The sequence below is a fragment of the Balaenoptera borealis genome, assembly GCF_965194805.1.
Source record: "Balaenoptera borealis genome assembly, chromosome: 14".
NCBI lineage: Eukaryota > Metazoa > Chordata > Mammalia > Artiodactyla > Balaenopteridae > Balaenoptera > Balaenoptera borealis.
The window spans coordinates 51,152,155-51,171,155 of NC_138875.1; the positions used below are offsets into that span (position 1 = coordinate 51,152,155).

The window sequence follows — 19,001 nt, forward strand, 5'->3', positions numbered from 1 at the left end:
ACTCACAGACTTAGAGAACAAACTTATGGTTACTGGGGGGATGAGTGGCGAGAGGGATAGACTGGGAGTTTGGGATTGACATGTACACACTACTGTATTTAAAAAAAATAACCAACAAGCACCTACTGTATAGCACAGGGAACTCTGCTCAATATTCCGTAATAACCTAAATGGGAAAACAATTTGAAAAAGAATAGGTACATGTATATGTATAACTGAATCACTTTGCTGTACACCTGAAACTAACACAACATTGTTAATCAACTATGCTCCAATATAAAATAAAAATTTTAAAGATTTTTTTTTAAATGGCAGAAGACATGACTAGAGACTGCCCCAAAGAAGATATACAAATGGCCAATAATCACATGAAAAGATGCTCAACGTCGCGAATCATTAGGGAAATAAAAATCAAAACCACAATGAGATATCACTTCACACCCATTAGGATGGCTAATGAAAAAAAAAAAAGTTAGAAAAAAATAGTAAGTGTTGGCAAGGATGTGGAGAAACTGGAACCCTTGTGCACTGTTGATGAGAATGCAAAATGGTGCCGCCACTATGGAAAACAGTATGGTAGTTCCTCAAAAAATTAAAAATAGAATTATCCTACGATCCAGCAATTCCACTCTGGGCATATACCTCCCAAAGTTGAACACAAGGTCTCAAAGAGACATGTATACCCATGTTCATAGTAGCATTATTCACAATAGCTAAAACATGGAAGCAACCCGAATGTCCTTTGACGATGGATGAATCGATAAACAAAATGTGATACATACACACACACACACACTATTCTGCCTTAAAAGGAAGGAAATTCTAACACATTTTATATCATGGATGGAACTTTAAAGACATGCTAAGTGAACACGCCAGCCACGAAAGGACAAATACTTATGATTCCACGTATATGAGGTTCCTAGGATCATCAAATCCAGGGAAATAAAATTGAAGGGTGATTGCCAGGGACTGAGGAGAGGAGGAAATGAAGAGTTTAATGGGTACAAATTTCAGGTTGGAAAGATAAAGTTCTGGAGATGGATGATGGGGACAGCTGCACAACAATGTAATTTTACTTAATGCCACTGAACTATACTCTTAAAAATGGTTAAAATGGTAGTTTTATCTTATGTATATTTCACAATTTAAAATTTTTTAAACCTTAAAAACTTACTATCAGTTTTAAATGTATAGGAAAATTAAAAATAGTAAAATTTACATTTACTTAGTAGCCTGTAATTGAAAACATTTAATGCTCAGAAACACTGAGCATTAAAGTGTTTTACTTCTCTGTAAAATATGTATCAAGAGCGTTTGAACAGTACTTGCTTTTTTTCTGTCATATAACTCGTGATGCAGAGCGAGTATTTTTGCTACTATGCCTTGGTGAATTGTCGTCCTTCTTACCAAGTCTGGATCAGCTTCCAACATTGTGGCCTTTGTGCCTTCAACATTGTGAAGTATTTCTGAGATTCCTTTAATGTGAAGTTTTACATTCATCACCTCCTCTGGGACATCCTCATCTTTTCCCTTATGACCACGCTCCTCCTTTGTGTTGATAAGCTCGCCTCCACTGGGCACCCGTGGGAGTCTCAATGGCAGAGACAACAATCCCAGGTTAGCGATTCCTTCTATAACTCCATTCATATTTGATTCAAACTTCATTTCCAGCATGATCACCTTTTTCTCTGCTGCACTTTCATCTTCGTTGGTCAAATCCCTCTTTCAAACAGCTGTTTTTGTAAAATGTCATGTGGGTTTATCACTATGAGACAAAGAGGCAACAACAATATACTCTGCTGTCTGTGTGGGAACTGAATAAGGGATGTGCAGCGCTCAATGACAGGCAGACTCTGAAACAAGTGATGTGACTGGCCACTGAGCATGATGTGCATCTGTTACATCCGTGGTGATTTGTGGGCTGAAGAGCTAGCAGCTTGTGTATAGTTACTCACAGTACACACACAGGTGAAACTGAAATGTGAACCGTGTTTTGGGGGGTACTGGTTATTTAACTAACCTCTGGTAACTGAAATCCATGCATATTAGAACCAAGCAAAGCGAGTGCTGTACGTGTATAATTACAAACTGAGGTAAGAAGCCCAGAGGAAAGGAACGTGATTCTTAGAGAATCTTCAAGAATCTGAAAGAAGTCAGAGTGACTAGAAGTCAGAGTAAGGGAAGGGCACAGCCATGCAACATAAGGCTACAGAGTGACATGACTGACCAAAGTGTTGATATTTTAAATGAAGGTTAATATCGATTCTAAAGCTTGTTAAAACGAAAATCATTGTCAATTTAAAGCTATTTTACTTTTCCATTTTTACATAAACCACCATATGAAAAGAGGAGTTATAAGCTTATTTTGTAGCATGAGCTTCTTTGGCTTTGTACAGCCCGAGCCTAGAAGCAACACAGTGAAATTATTTTAAAATATATGAAAAAAAGGATTAAGCAGTAAATGGTCAAGGGCCAAACCAAGCAGGGCCAAGCCATACCACAGAGATGCTGTCAGAGATTCTGGTCCTGATCCTGAAAGCAGGAGGAGGTTATTTTAATTTCCTGGGACTGCTGTAATAAATTGTCACAAACTTGGTGGCTTAAAACAATAGAAATTTTTCCTCTCCCAGTTCTGGAGGCCAGAAGTCTGAAAACAGTTTCCCTGGGCTGAAATCAAGGTGTGGGCAGGGCTGGGCTCTCTCTCGAGGCTTTAGGGAGAATCCATGCCTTGACTACTCCAGCTTCCGGGGACTGCCTGCATTCCTGGGCTTGTGGCTGCCATCACTCCAATCTTCAAGGCTAATGTCTTCAAATTTCTTCTCTCTGCTCTGTTTTCGTGTTTTCAGAGCAGTCTTCTCTATGCGTATAAAATCTCCCTCTGCCTCCCTCTTACAAAGATATGTGTGATTGCATCTATCCAATCCAGGAGGATTGGCTATCCACCCAGATAATCCAGGATAATCTTCCCATCTCAAAATCTTTCACTTAATCACGCCTGCAAAGACCCTTTTTGTGGCCATCTAAGTTAACACTCAGTGGGTTCCAGGGATTAAGATATGGATATCTTTTGGAGGACCATTTTTCAGCCTACCACTGAGGCCATGAAGGGGTTCTTAGCAGAGGCAATATAATTAGACACAAAAAGATCCCTCTGGTGGGGGTGGAGGAGGGACAGAGAGGAAAAGAGGAAGCCGGCTGGGCTCTGCAATTGTCCAAGGAGCGGTGACTTGGACGAGGTGGTGGTGAAGAGAAGTGAACGGACTCAAGAGATACTCAGGAAGGAAAACTGGCAGACACAGAAGGTGAGGAAGAGAGGTGCCTAGAGGACCTTCAAGACTTCTGGAGTCTATAACCTTGCTGCAAGTGGTGCCACCCACTGAGCTTGGGAACATCAGAAGCGCAGATGTGCAGGAGACCATGAGGCTAAACAAGTGACCTGCGAGACCGCTGGGCGATGCCAAGCAGCACAACAACAGGGTTCTTTTCAGAGGAAGCAGGGGAAACAGCATACGCTCTGGGGTTGGGGCCAGATCTCCCACTCAAAATCTTCTTAACTTGGGTTCGGTAAGACTTCACTTTGTCCCAAGCAAAGTGACAGTGGTAATACTTATCCTCAGGGCTGCTGCGAGAACTGGGATTAAGGGTAAAATTCACGAATCACAGCGTGTGTTAACGGTAAGCACTGATCACCCACTTGATTACCATTCGCTGCCGTTCTCTGCCTGATCAGTAATGCAAGCAAAGACCAAGTCTGCTGTGTGATTGTATGACTGTAACACTTCTTTATTCTGATTCCTCTCTAGCTTTGCTAATTCGTATTCGTTTATTGCTAAAGCCTGAGGCTCATTTAGAGTTACTGATGTATTCTGAAAATAACTCATCAGGCTAAATAAAGTCAATTTTTCCCTACAGTTTTTCTAATTGTGTCATTAACGTGTATCAAATATCTTCCCAACTCATCAGTATTTAGTTCCTTCTCTATCTTAAATCATACAAATAGATAATCAACTCAATCATCTCCCTTCTACATTAACAGCAGATGGAACCAGCACTGATAAGCAACTTAAAAAGAGATCATCCAAACCAAATATTATCAGCTAGCTAAAAAGCCTTTCCAATCACCTGTTCAAAAAGGCTTAATTTTTAAGTAACAAAATTGACTGTATTTTCATTAATTTTCTCATCTTTAAATTATCACAGGGTCCTTTTATTATGTGTGGCAATAATCCACAAACTGCATGAACACTTTGAGGATTAAACACACTCAGCTGTTTAGACAAGCAATTCAAACACTAAGTTATCTTAGATAATCACTTGGAAATTTTAGGAGATTTCTCTATTTTTCAGTTAAAAAAGCATTTCAAAGTGAAACTAGAGACTTACTCTTCATAATAAAATTTTAGTAAACTAGTGCTCAGTAAACAACTCTGAACTTCATAAGAAAGTGTCTCTCACCAAAGCACCTACTTTTTCCTTTAGTTTTCAGCGGAGCATAGGGCAGGAAAATTTCATTTGGGTTTAGTTCATTATTCATAAGCTTCCTTAACTATAAACTTAGACTTGAACTGAATAGCTCCTTGATGAGGTTTTGTTTTACTTTGAGATAAAACAACATTCTTCTATCAAAAGAAAAGCTCACAGTTTCAAGTTAGCCTCAACTACCCTCTCTCATAAGCCCAGCTCTGATCCAAGATGCCACACAAGGGATACAAAAACCACTCAAACCATTCTGTCATTTGTTGCTATTTTTACATTGGTAATTGCTCCAGAACAAGAATCCATTGGAATTTCACCACAGCAGGTCCTGACACTTGGCTAAACTACTTCAGACAGCTGTTTCCACTCTCCCGTGGCCCTTCCCTCATTTTTTCCCTGTGATATTTCAAGAGGAGTAATTTCCAGCTCAATTTGTAATTTTAGTAATTCAAGGTAATGAGTGTCTCATCAATCATCAATACAGAAAGACCAAAAAACTTGTGGATGCCCGTGGTTGAGAGCTGAAGCAAATGGCATTCCAAATATAAACTCTTGTTCTTTTCTGAGCAATTAAGTTGTTGCAAACCTTGCTATTGTCCAGGAGACAGCCAATTTCTCCAACAACTGCAGTTCTACAAAAGCCAGCCCCATTTCGCCTTCAAGAGGCGTTCAAGAGTCACAACATCAGACAAGTATGCAACTGATGGATTCAACGTGCTTCTTTATTTTAGACCCCAATAAATTTGAGGGTGAGCATGATTAACAAGACACAAAGATATCAAGTTCCTTTTTGCTCCAGAGATGAGCTGACAGTAATACATAACTAGAGATTTTGCAATTCACTATTCAAAATGAAGAGAGTAAAAACACTTGAAGCCTTGACAGTGACTCATTATCCTGCAAGCAGTCCCACAGCGGCCATGCAGCATGGATTTCCATTTAATCCAATTGCCTCTCAAAACCCAAATTTCTGTCATTTAGTAAATTCAACTTGGATTTGAATACAAAATGTCATTTTCTGTCCAGTTAGAATAGTACCAAAAATTTTACTTGATAGAGATGAAGTGATACAAACATTTAAAAATCTGTTTATCTGGTGAATGACTTACATCATGGAAGTAAAACCTGAAGGAGGGCTGCTGTAGCCATGAGGCAAGGAAGTGAATTCCGAAGCAAAAGGCGTCTATCTAGATAAGGAGGCCAAAGTGGGAAGAACAGCAAATAATGCTTATTAACCATGGGAAGCCAGAAAGAGACGCATCATGCTCAGATTCACGTCCTAGAAAAGCTCCACCCAGAAGGAATACAATGGTACAATCAAGCATCTAAAAAACAGGTTGAGCTAACATGTACTACGGGATGCAGTTGACGGCGGGGTTGAGGCTGGAAAGACACAGGTCCTGCATGCTGGCTCCGCAATGAGAATAAAGAAGGGAAGGGGCCCCAGTGGCTCTCCATCCCCCTGGAGGGACAGAAGAACCTGTGCTGACATCCCTTCCTGGAGCTCTAAGAGCCCTAGAAGCAGCCGTGTGTGACCTGGAAACGCTGGCGGTTTAGAGACAGCAACCGGTGAGGCCAACACTGGAGGAACCCCGCCGTGCACTCTGCCCTCACACTCAGGATCACAGACACACTGGGGGCACTGCCTCCTCCAGCACGTACCCTCTGCAGCAGCCCTGCCAGCCGGGGCTTGCCTCCCCTTGCTGCTGCTCCGAGCGCCCCAGGATTTCAGCTGCAGAGACCGAACCTGATCTTGAGCCCTACACCCCAAGCCCAGTACCTCTCAATGGAGGTGTTCTGGAAATCTGTGGGGGCCGTTTTGGGGTGACACGATGACGGCAGCAGAATGGGCCAAGGACCCCAGACATCCTCAATGTGCTTGAGAGTCCCAAGTATCACCCCATATCCCACACAACCTCTGAAGGTCTGGAAATCCACGTGTATGAAACTGTTTTCCATTATTTAGTTCTAAAATCCACTGCCACTGACTTACAAGCACAAAATCATTCTGTCCTGTTTAAATATACCCTTTCTCAAGATCTCACAACTGTAGAAAACTATGTCAGTAACAGCCACACTGCTTGCGGTATCTGAGCTGCCAACACACCACAGCTACACTAGCCCGCGTCTGCAGCTATCACATGCCAGAATTTCAAAGGGATGTTGAAAACTCCTTTACATATATTTAAAGCCAAGTTATTAAAGACCCATGAAATACTGGATATCAAGGATTTTCATTAATAAATTTCATTTTTGCCATCTATTAAGAATCTGTAGCACACTGAAATTTATATCAGGAGAACTGCACAGAGAATTTATTTGGGGTTTCTTATTTTTCTACCTTACTCTGATACTGTCCTTGGGGTGACACACCTCCCACCCCACCCCCCATCCCAACTTCCCTATAAACTTTTTCCAATTCATCCTCAAATCCTAGAAATCTATTAAGGGCTTTGGTCTCCAAAGTACTGGGTCTGGGGAGGGATTTAAAGATGGGAGATCTGTTTTCTGAGACGCTTTGTCAGCACACATCCCACGTCCTAACGCAGGGAATTAATTATGCTGACAATACCCTGACACGGGCAGCCTGGTTCACTGCAAAAACGCTTCCTCATTTTCTCCACGTCAACAGTCTGTGGTTTGCCTTGGCATATCATGCTACTTCACTTAAGGCTGTTTCCCCGTTTTCTCTTAACAGACACAGAAAAGTGTCATCTGTTACTTCTTTTATGTCAAGTGTATCTACTCTCTCATTTTTCTACTATGGAATAGCTTCTGACCATCTCTTAAATCCAAATTTATTCACTGTACACAGGTGCAAGCACCTAACTAGTTCGTCTTCTGATGAAGGTGTGCTGAGCATTTACATTTTGAAATACGTGTAATTTTGTGTTATGAATTTCTTTTTACTTCTCCTTTATGATACTATTTGGGCATTCTACTGACTTTTAGACATTGTATGTGTGGACAGGTCATTTCATCTGTCAATTTCATTTTAGGATCACAGAAGGGGAATTACACAATATTATATCTGTTACAAAGAAAGGGCATTAGATTTGAGAGACTCGAGAGCCATCCGTCTGGAAAGCTTCCCCTCCCAACCTCCAAGTTCTTCCAGAGACCAGTTCTTCCTGAAATTCAGGACAGGGATCGTGGAGTCGAGAAGCTAGACTCCTGCCAGAGAGAGGCAAGTAACACCAGCACGTCATGCCGCCACCACCCGGGGTAACGCAGAGCGCCGGGGGAGGCTGACGGGAGCAGTGGAAGGGCTGGCCAGTGAGGGTAGGCCTCTGCCTGACCAGAGACAACATGGGGTGGAGGACAGCTCAGTCGAAGAGCTACGACGTCCAGAGTTACACCTGCCCAGGCCAGGTGCAGCTGAGACCCATGGCCACTTCAGAAGCAGGAGACCTCATCGGAGCCTCCGATTTCCCTTTGATGGCACCTGTCAAGACTAGCATGTGCTTGGCGGCAGCTCTGCTCCCCATCGCCCCACACTATGCACTGGGCAGCCTGGATGCACCAAAGGGAAGAGGCTGAAGAGCCAGACAGGAGTCCTGCTACCTGCGTTTTGAGAAGCTGAGCATCAGTTCAGGGGGTGCTCGGAGCCCCTCCACTGGGTCCAGACATGTCCACTGCACATCAGAATGCAGGAGGGGTTTGAGGAATCAAGGCTCCTAAAGGGCGCTACCCCTGGGCTGCACGTGCAAATAAAGGGGAGCTGACATGCCTATAAAACCTCTTGGACCCCACATTACCGCAGCGACCTCAGGAAGGTCAGGACCACCCGACGAGAAGTCTACCCATCTCGGCCCTCTGGCCCAGACAGGCAGCCGTGTAAACGATGCCCGTACATCACAGTGCTGGATAAAGAGGCGGAAGGATGCTGCAGGAGCGCCACCGCCTTCTCATGGAAATCTGAGCTGTGTCTTGAATGACCAGTCAGAACTAGTTAGATAACACAAAAGCCTCCAGCACGACTAACTTGGAAGGGACCTAGAAAGAGGCAGGAGGGAGGCAGGGAAGCAGACAGGACAGATCAGAGCACATCCTATGCCAAGCCAAGACCTCGGACTTCATCCTGAGGCCAGCTGGGAGCCACAGAGCATCTAAAGCTCGGGTGACATACTCCCTGTGGACAGACCTCTCTGGTGGTTTATCAGATCGCCTGTGGGTATCAGAGTGTGGTTTGCAGATTTCTGGGGAAACTAACCCCAAAATGACATTAGCAGCACACAGGTAAACTCCTCATAGTGTAAGAGCTACAGAAGCGAGATAGTGTAGTGCTGGGGTTAAACACTCAGGCTCTGCAGCCGGACACCCTGGGTTCAAAGCCAGCTCTCCCACTTACTGTGAAACCTTGGGCAGGTCATCCAATGTCACTGTGCTTCCCCCCAGCCCCCCGTAAGAGGTGACAAGAGCACCCCTCACAGAGCTGTGGGGAGGATAAAGTGAGGATTAACACATGGGGAGTGCTGACGTGCGGCCTGGCACAGAGAAAGTGCCACCTAGTATTTACCATTACGTGTTTATTTTGATGCATCGTTAGGAAAAATAAGTTACCTAAACCAGTGATTCCACAGATATTACAGCTTGGATAAGACTGAGTGTTAAAGTGACTCTTTCTGCAGCAGATTTAAAGGTATTAAGTGAGCAATGCCTGCTCGAAGCAGGGAAACACTTCTCACCTTTGTGTCCTGAACACGGTGGACCTTCTCTAAGGGCTTTCTCCATCATAACGGACCATTTTCCTGTAAGACAAGAGTAACTCCCTGTTGTATATCTATTTCTTGTGTTCTGAAATTCTTGAGCAAGAAGGAAGAGATGGAGAAAGCAACCTTAGCTAGGAGGAAAAGGGCGGAGACGGCCAACCAGCAACCACCTTTACACACAAAGAAGAACCCAGTCTCCATCTTCAAATCAGACGTCAGAAGTCATTCACACACATCTAGACAGCAAATTTACGAACAGCTTTCTAGAACATGTGTTTGTAACTATGTATGGTGACAAGTGTTAACTAGACTTATTGTGGTGATCACTGCACAATATATACAAACATCACATCATCATGTTGCACACCTGAAACTAGGGTGTTGCATGACAACTATACCTCAAAAAACATGCATGCAAAGTCACTTGTTCAGAAACTGGGATGCATTTCTCCGAATAACAAGGCTTCAAAGTGGCGACTGGATCCCCAGGTTAGCCCACAAAGACCTATTCAATCCCAAGCCGGACCTGTTACCAGCTGAACAGCGTACTGCAAATTTAAGGGACGGAGTAAGTGGAGGAAAAAGTCTAAGACGGAGATGAGTTCCTCCCCGGGTAACCCCAGCCCCTTGCACGGGGCAGAGGCGGTGCTAAACAAAGTTTTGAAATAACAGCCATCTACTTTCTGTGCTTCTCTTATCCTCTCTCCTCTCCTGGACTTCTCAGCATGGGTCTCTTCAAATTCCCCCCCTGCTGTTGCTGGGTAAGTAGGAGGGTGACCCTGGCAGAGGAGACTGGGGTGTGAAAAATGGGATTTTAGGAGCTAAAAAGTCTGTGCAAACTGTCTAAGCCCTGAAACACAATGGTGTGTTTGGGGGTCCACAGGGTGTTCCATGTAACGAGAGGAAAGAGCACCTCAGGCCCCCCCACCCCCGCGGTACAGGTGGTCACTTTTTTCTGACAATTTCCTATATAAACTCTCCCGTTATCCTACAGGCAGCTGCACTTTTTTTAAAAAAATTCCAATTAAGCCAAATGAAACTTTAATTGGGATCTTTTCAGACAGTGCAATAGTTGGGGGGAAAAAAATCAGCCTTTTTACAAACACACTGCTGAGCTGAGGAGGATGGAAAAAGGCAGCAGCTGAGTTTCCTCCCTGCCTTCAGTTCCCTACACCATTTCTGCTTTCCATCGCTTCTCCTCTTCCTGCATTTCTGCACCTATGGACTCTCCAGGGACTCTGGCAACGAGGCCCAGGCACCCTGGCTCTGGGAGCAGCCAGATCATGCAGAAAACAAGGGCAGCCGGCAAGCTCTCCCTGGCGTCCAGAGCATCTGACACAGTGCTGGGCACACAAGAGGCTCAGACGCCTACTGGCTCAGTTACACAAGCCTTTTGAGTTTTTCCAGGGAGAACTATGGTTTGTACCAGGGGTCATCAAACTCTTTCTGTAAGGGGCTGGAGAGTCAATATTTTAGGCTTTGCAGGCTGTAGGCTCTGCATAGCTATTCACAGAGATGATACATAAATAAGCGAGTCTGGCTGTGTCCCAATAAAACTTTATTTACAAAACCAGCCAGCCAGATTTGGCCCACGGGGCCTAGTCTGCAATCCCTGGATTCTACTGAGCCATCTCTATGGTAAGACTGGTTCCATAATCAACACGCTCACAAATAAGGCCACGTGTCCTACTGCTTGGTCATGTGTACCATAAACTGTGTTAAACAATTTAGGATCCATACATTCATTTTAAACATACACGTTACCGTGAATTTTTCTTGCTTTTTGTTTTTAATACATTTTCGCCGTTTTCATACTTTAAAATAAAGTGGAAAAGAAAAATATCACAATTCGTAATACCGACTATGCACTAATTCTATATCAAGACCTTCTTTATGCATATTTATCATCAGTGATCATTCACTTTAACCATTACATGCTTTTTGTTTGAGTTGACAATGACCAAACAGGGCTTTTTAATAATATCTACAGCCAGAAAGTCGTAGTCATGTTGGCAGGGGTAAACAATGCAGATGTTTTAGGGTCAGTTAAAGCAGATGGAGATGGTGACCTGAAGGGGAGGAGAGACAGGAAATGCCACGCTTATGAAATAAGAACCACAAAGCTCTTTGGGCCAGGAGCTCCAAATGTCTTCTGTTCTCCTCAGAGTTCAGTGTGTTTCACCTCTACTAGTCCTTCCATTAAAAAAGTAGTATCTCAAGCCAAAAAGAGAAAAAGATGGTGACATTAGGATCCTGAGGCCCAAGGAGCCAGGTGTTAATTACAGATGTGACGGCCACACTGTGAAGGATGACAGTCATCGGAGAGCATGAGTTAACTAAAAACCCTGAAAGGCAGAGCTGACTCCCAGCAAACATGGACCAACCAGCGGATCTAAGAAAAATCAAGTGTAGAAAAACCATCCAAAGTGACAATCAAATAACACTAATCAGCTGGCAGCTCTCACCCTCCTTCTCCAGAAGCCATTTCACATCTCCTCTCCCAGAGTTCCATTTCCACCCACCTCCGCTCACGTTCTCCTCTCCTCCCCTCCCCCACCTCAACTCCTTCTCCTTCAACTTACTCACTTTCACCCCATCATGGCGCTCAGCAACAGATCCTCTGGAAAATTTTCCTTCAAGCTGGGCTACACATTCCTTCTCTCCAGTCCTACAGGCTATGTCTCCCAGCCTCCCCACCAGCCAATCTTAACCTGCACCTCACCTCAACACCTGAAAACCTAGTGCCTGTCTCGTGCACATAACCACAGCCTATCTTTTATCACGAGCCTGAGTACCTACAGGTCTGAGTGTGTGTCACACACATGAACGTCGTTAACAGTGAGAGTGTGTATGTGTGTGGGAGATGGAGTGAACACTGCTGAATGAGAGCACTGAGCCCCCCGACCAACACGAGGAATGTGATTTCAGATGGTCAGGATCACAAACTTACAAAGGTATATCCTTGGGCTTAAAGCAGCACCAATGTGCCCCAACCTCTGGGAACACATCTCCAAGTGCATGATGGGGGCTGAGCATCAACAATAGGGTAGCCTGTTACACTACTACTACAGTTACAACAGAAGTGGCAGCTACATTTTGAAATCCCAACTACGGAGTCTCATATCTCAAAAGAAAGCCTCTACTGTGCATATATTTTTAACTCCTATATGTACAATATCTGAATTATACAATCCCAGCTTTCCATTAATTCAGAATGGCCAAGTAACCATTTTCTCATTAGGTAGCTGTTGGTGAAACTTTTATCATCCTAGTAACGTGGCAAGAGAAAGTGACCTTCTTGCTTTAAGTTTCTTTAAGTGTTATTGTTACACTAGGCACAAAATGTTTCTACTGTTAAACTAACGATAGGATTCTGGAATTTTTACTACAATAGGAAGGGTGGTGACAAAAGAATCCTAAGAAAAGAGATAATCTAATTGTTCTATCTTCTGTAGAGAAACTGAGCTAGAGGTGTTCCTCAAACACTTACGAAATCACTGCTGGGTTTTCCAGCTGGCCATTCGACTCTGGAACTGGAAGAGAAGTGTCCCAATGCATAATAGGACCCAAGTCTTTCAAATGTGTTATGTGAGGCTAACTTTAAATAGAAAGGCTACCTGCATTCAGGACATTTTGTCTTCTATTCAAACTATGCCATCAAGAAGAAAGCACAATAATAGTGAGGAAGACATCAGGTACAAAAGCTACTTAGTGTTTATTGAGCGCTTACGCGGTGCCAGCTGCCGTGAATTCTTTTAATACTAACCACCACCCTACAGGTGTGCGCGATTCCCATTTTATAGGCAAGTAAGCGAATTGAGAAACCAAAGTCAGCAGCTACAAAAAGTGGACAACTAGGATGGCAGCCCTGGTTGCGGGACAGCTGGTAGGATTAATGCTACCATTATCCACTCCTAAAAACAGTTTAAGTTGCTGGAAAACAAGGTCACAGGACAAATTACAAAATATAATCAATTAGGCAGGACAGGCAGGAATGGCTTAATGAAAAGAGCCCCGGATTTAGAACCAGGGCTTGTGTCCTGGGCCACGCTAAACAGAGACTTGAGTGCCTCGTTACAACACTGTCATGATAAAATACACCTCACTCTTTTGTTGTCACTGGAATAGTGAGAATATAAGGGAATGCGCCTGGCACTGTGCTTAGCAGAGAAGACACACTACAGTATCTTGTTCTTTTATCCTCGGTTCCCGTTTCAAAATATAAGCAGACAGCTACAACTCCTAGCTATCCAGCGTAAGCACCCCCCCGACCCCTCCCCCTCCCCTCGGCCCCAACACCCACAGAGAAACACCTTTCAAGGTGTATCTTTCCCGCCCTTGCTGTGAGAAGAGCTTTCCTATCGCTCAAAATTTGCCCTCTAGCAACAGTGCATACAGACGTGTCTAGATGAGGCAAAATGACTTAGTTCATGCTTTCAATATATGGGAACCATGAGGTAGTAATTTAAGTACGTTAAAGCACTTTAGAGGGAAAAGAAGATCATTAAAAGAAGTAACAGAACATTTCAAGGCAAGAAGTGTTGAAATATGCAAGCGCCGTATCTTGATCAGCAACTGAAGAAAATAAACTTGACTCTGAGACTTTCTCCACTCCTCTCTGATACAACATCAATTCCTATGTCTTTAAAGAGTCAAAGCACAGTAAATGAAACTTTTTTTCATGAAATACATTCTCAGATGGCTAAAAAAAGCTACAGGAGACACTGTGAGACGAGTCTCTTAAATCTATCCTCTGGAAATCCTTGATGAAACTCTGGCTTGAAATCAGACTGAATGCTTTAAAAATAAAATGTTCTGAATAAAGCTAAGAAGTTTCCATTTGCAGATTTTTTTTTTAAAACTGATTTAAAAGTAAAATGTCTCAGTGAAAAGTTTATAGTTGTGAGATAACTTGCTTTGCCATTAAGCATGTGGAAGCTCCCACCGGAAGAAACCACCATTCTTTTAAGTCTGAAAACTTCAGGCGTCTGTATCCCACCGTCCCTCATTTGCTTACAGACCGTGGCTCTCAATCACAGCTGCACATTTGGTTTGGTCCTCTAATTCCTACCAGACCACCGGCTCTAAAGAAATGCAGCAATTGGCCCTTAAACATTTACAGGGAAGCTGCTAATCAACATCCTTGAGTCTTGTCAACACTAGAAGGACAAATCACAAACTTGCTTCCTAAACCAGAAAGCGGATGCTTCTGCTCCCCAAAGAAATTGAAGGCTCCTCCCACACCCACGAGAAAGCAACCAGGTTTCAGTTCTTTTGCTTCATTTTTTAAAAAGAGGAATAAAAAATTAACTGAACACACGTGTGCTTCCTCCCACTCTTCCGTATATTTAGAATCCCTCCATTTTCTTCTACCTTTAAGTTAGAGAAATCCATCATAAATTCGCTCGCTTGAAAGGCATTAGCAACTCATTTTGGGGACTGAGTTTTAGAAGAAAGGCAGAGAGAGATGAGTAAGCAGAGTTCGGCTGATTTTTTTTTTTTAATTCCTGCACGGCCAGGCAGTTATGCATATCTGTTTTCAAACAAGGAAAGCGTTTGCAATGCACAACGATGCAAAGTAACGCGAGGCACAAGAAACAGGCACGATGCAGCTGGTGTGGTCCGTGTCACAAAGGCAGCACGCTAGCCGGAGTCACAACCCTGCAAGTCCCGGGCTCGCGGCTGCCTCAAATCGCATCCGGTCCCAGGTCTCAAAGCCAACGGGCTCCGGACCCGGCGGCGGGGGAGGCGACCCATGAGAAAGAATCGGACAAACACCGGGCGCCCCTCTTGGAGGGCGAGGCCGGGAGAAAGTGAGGGAAGAGAGGAGCCGGGAGGACACGCGGCGAGTCCCGCGGAGAGAAAGGACCACGGAGCAGGGGTGGAGGCGGAAGGGGAGATGTGGCAGAGGCGCCGGCTGCAGCTCAGGCAGAGGGACAAGACACGGGGAAAGGCGACAAGGCCAAGGATCACTGACCGACGGGAGGGGGAGGGGGCTTCTGGGACGGGCCGCAAAGGGAAGCGCGCGAGCCGGCCCCGAGGTGCGCGTGCCGGGCGGGGGAGCGGAGCGCGTCAGTCACCTGTATTGTTTGAAAAGCTGGTCCGACTCCCTAAAGCCGTTGTTGAGCAGCATGTTGATGCCGGCGAGGGCCAGCTCCGCGTCCTGCAGGGGCGCCGCCGCCGAGTCTCCGTCGTCCCGCCGCCGCGGCCGCTGCTGCTCCGAGCCAGCCATGGGCGCGCGAGGCTCTGCGCAGGGCCGAGGCGAGGTGGGGTAGCAGCTGCTGCGGCCCCCGCGCGCGCCCGGAGCCCGGCTCTACCTGCCCGGAGCGCGCCGGAGCGGGCGCGGGGGAGGGGCGCGGCGGGCGGGGCGCGGAGGGAGGAGCCCGGGTCCAGCTGCAGCGCGGCGGGGGACGTGGGCGCCCAAGCCGCCGCCTCCCGCCGCCGCGGGAATTACTCAGCAGCCGCCCGCCCGTCCCCTCCGAGGCGCGCGGCTCGCGCCGCCACCGAAACGGAATCCGTTTCCGGGTGTCTCTACCCCACCGGAGCCGGGGCCGAGCCGCTGCCGCCCCCGCTTCCTGCAGCCCTCGCGCGCCGCCCCGGGCCCTCACACCGCGCCCCTCGCGCGGCAGCCCGGGGCCAGAGCGCCGAGCCTGCCCGGACACGAGCGAGGCCCCTGGGCCCGGCCCTTGACCCCCTCCTCCAAAAGGGCCGGACCCGGGAGTCGCAGGGAAGCTGGAGAGGGCAGACGGCTTCGGAGAGCGGACAGGGAACTCCGCCCGGGCCGCAGCGAGAGCCTCGGTTTTGCCCCGAGTGACTGAAACCCCACGCAGGCAGCGCGCGCGAGACCCGCAACTTTATCCGCACCCTTGGGCCGCCTACTAGCCCGCGGCAGCCAATCCCCGAGGAGGTGGGCGGTGGGGACGGGGCCTCCGGGCACCTGCCCGACAGCTGCCCCGAGCCCAGCGTTGAAGAACTGGAGCGGCGAGGTCCTGGGTGTGTGGCACCCACCCTCTCCGGCCCGCCACCAGCATTTGCGAGATGGGGCAAGAAGGCAAATGGTGGCCCAGATGGCATATACCTAAATATTTAGGAGTTATAAATTAAGCTGTTCTTGTGCGTTCTACTCTCACCCTGACAATTATGCTTTCTTACCAATGGAAGAGAAAAATAAGTGTAAAGCTGTGGTTTCCGTAGGACCGAATGTCAGTAAAACGCCAAAGATAACTGAATTTAGCCATTATTGACTAAATTCTGATGATGGGCTGGTGATGTGTGTGTGCGTAATATTAGGGAGGCAAACAATCCATAAATTGATTTTTGTCATTTTTCCATAAATTAGTTTTTCTCACCTTTATCTTAGCAAAATCACTATGTATGTTGTTACAATCAAGATTATGTTATTCATGTCAAATTAAACCACCTTTCTTAAATCGTCGTAGTTCTTAAAGTGTAGTTTATTAAATTCAATTTGGAGAAACTTTGCTCTGCCAAAGCATTTACAATTGTAATTTACAATTACAATCGAAATTGTCTTTAAAAATTAAAACGATGTTCAGGTTTCGAGATAACCCATGAATTGTAAATATCATGTCCAGCATTATAATGGGATCAATAAGATAAATGATCCCAGAAAATATTACAAAATAATATAATTTCATCCTGTAAGTAGCTATCACTTGTTTTGTGATTTGTGCCATTCCTTACATGAATATCTCAATCCATACTATAGTCCCAACATTCATCTATACAAATTTAAGAGTAATGTGAATTGTTGTCACTCCTTAGCTGTCGTGTATAACTGTTACAAAGCCATGCTAATTCTTGAGTACATCTGGAGCCACAAATTAGAACACCAAAAGAAGCAAGATGATGGATGATTCTCAGCCCTGGGAAATAATACTTTGTAAGGGAGGAATCATTGCCCTCATGTGCTCTGAGAAGGATATGACAAGTTGACCAATTTTTTTTTTAATCCAAGCACTACTGGATTTAAAATAGTGTTAGTTTCAAACATCAGCACTGCCACAGGTTATAGGTTCCATTGAACCAGCACTGAGTGCCAGATCCCCAGTGATAGAGGTGCCTATGTGTTCCTTAATAAATGTGTGTGTGTGTGTGTGTGTGTGTGTGTGTGTGTGTGTATGTTGTGATGAGCAGGGCCCTCTAACATGGGTCTTAGGTACTATACCGTCCATGGGGCTCACATGGGCCTCTGGCACAGAAAGGAACCCCACTGGAACATACTGCCAGTGGTTACGGGAGCTGACAACATGCCCAGTGCTTACAAACTGCCTGAACTTTGGATCTGTGGAACCATCCACCCCCAAATCCCTGAAACAATCTAGTCAACAAGGGAGGGAAACCAGGAGAGCAATACCAAACTTAGCAGATAGCCTGTACTCCCCCAACTGGAGAAGGCCGCCTCACACAGTTCTCTATGTCCCTATTACTTGAGGAGAGGTGGGGAAACAGTCAAGGCGTTGACGGCACCATGGGTGTTGTTAACAAGTTATTCCTGGGACCCTGCAGCTGATGGGGGGAGGGGTGAGCAAACTCAAAGCCATGTTTGTGGGGCTAGTTCCATCTCAAGAACCTAGCACAATCAGTGACGCAGACTTAGTGAAATTAAACTGTTGAAAGACTGAGGCAAGGTCCAGTGCAACTTCCCAGCACCCCATAATAGGCAAGGGAGGGGCAATATGGATAGAGGATAACTCTGCCAGGTAATATACACCAGATACGTGTCACGCTGGATTTAACCACATACCAAAACAATTAGATTAGCAGCAGCAGCATGAATGGACGTTTTCAAATATTTGCTCTGTAATGAGGGACACAAAGAGGATTCAAAAGGGGCCCCATGATCCTGAAGGGAGACAACACACGGACCAGTAATTATGCTCGCAGCTGTAGTTGGCAATGACACCTGCCCAAGGTTCACCTAGCAGGTGGGGAATTAAGGCTGATTGTGCTTTCTTCACTGGATAATAATGGCAGCTAATGATGGATATTTAAGGGGTCATGGTGTATATTATCTACAAAAGGAAAAAAATCTAGATTACGAACACGTTAGGGCATGATGCACTTGAAATTGCGAGATTCTCAGCACCCTCTGCAGAACTAATGCAGTCTTCAGTGCACTTTCCTCTCAAGGGGAGGAAAGAACCTGTTTTCCTTCCATAGACCTCTTGTGGGCATTGTCAGTACTTTGTGGTTCCTCATGAGATTTCATTATGAAAATGAAACTCCAAGTTCAAATGATCACTGAAAAGTTTTAGACATGTGTATTATCCTTTACACGGTACATTTTTTTAATAAGATGTCTTGGTTTCAAGTAACAGAAAAACCTGACCCAAATTGGCTCAGAATAGCAAATGTATTGATTCATGAATGGAGTTTTCCAAAATGAGGCTGTCCAGGGCTGAAACACTATGACTAGGACCCAGTTTCTCCCCCTGACCACCTCGCAGCTCTACCATTTTGGTGCTTGGTGGCTCTATTCTCAGAAGGCCCTCCTCTCCTGGTCCCCAAACAGCTGGAAGCTCCCATGGCTGCCTGCTTGCCTCTTCACATCCAGTAGGAAGGCATTGCTTCTTGAATGCTTAACTGCAACAAAAATCCCCTAATTGAACCACATTGGCTTTGACTGGCCTGACTGTGGTCAGGTTCTCATCCTTAAACCAATCAGTGTGTGTATGTGTGTGTGTGGGGGCGGCGGGCGGAATGGCATTATAATTGAATTAAGCCAATCAGAGCCTTCTCCAGCATCTGGGAGGTGGAACCAATTCCATCCAAACTCCTTGGCTGGGA

The 19,001-nt window shown here is 45.5% G+C and overlaps 1 protein-coding gene across 7 annotated transcripts in view; it reads right to left on the bottom strand.

Moving 5' to 3' along the window:
* TTC39C (tetratricopeptide repeat domain 39C) overlaps positions 1 to 17,314 on the bottom strand; it is a 107,414-nt gene extending 90,100 nt beyond the window's left edge. For 2 of the 7 annotated variants that reach the window (XM_082355526.1, XM_082355525.1), the window contains exon 1: positions 15,272 to 17,309. In XM_082355526.1, coding sequence (XP_082211652.1) covers positions 15,272 to 15,423 — 152 coding nt within the window. In that variant the 5' untranslated portion in view covers positions 15,424 to 17,309. Of the gene's footprint in view, positions 1 to 9,167; positions 9,231 to 15,271 lie in introns of all 7 variants that reach the window. The other 5 variants (XM_082355524.1, XM_082355530.1, XM_082355523.1 and 2 more) reach the window with 5 other exon arrangements.
* Between the last annotated feature and the right edge of the window lie 1,687 nt (positions 17,315 to 19,001).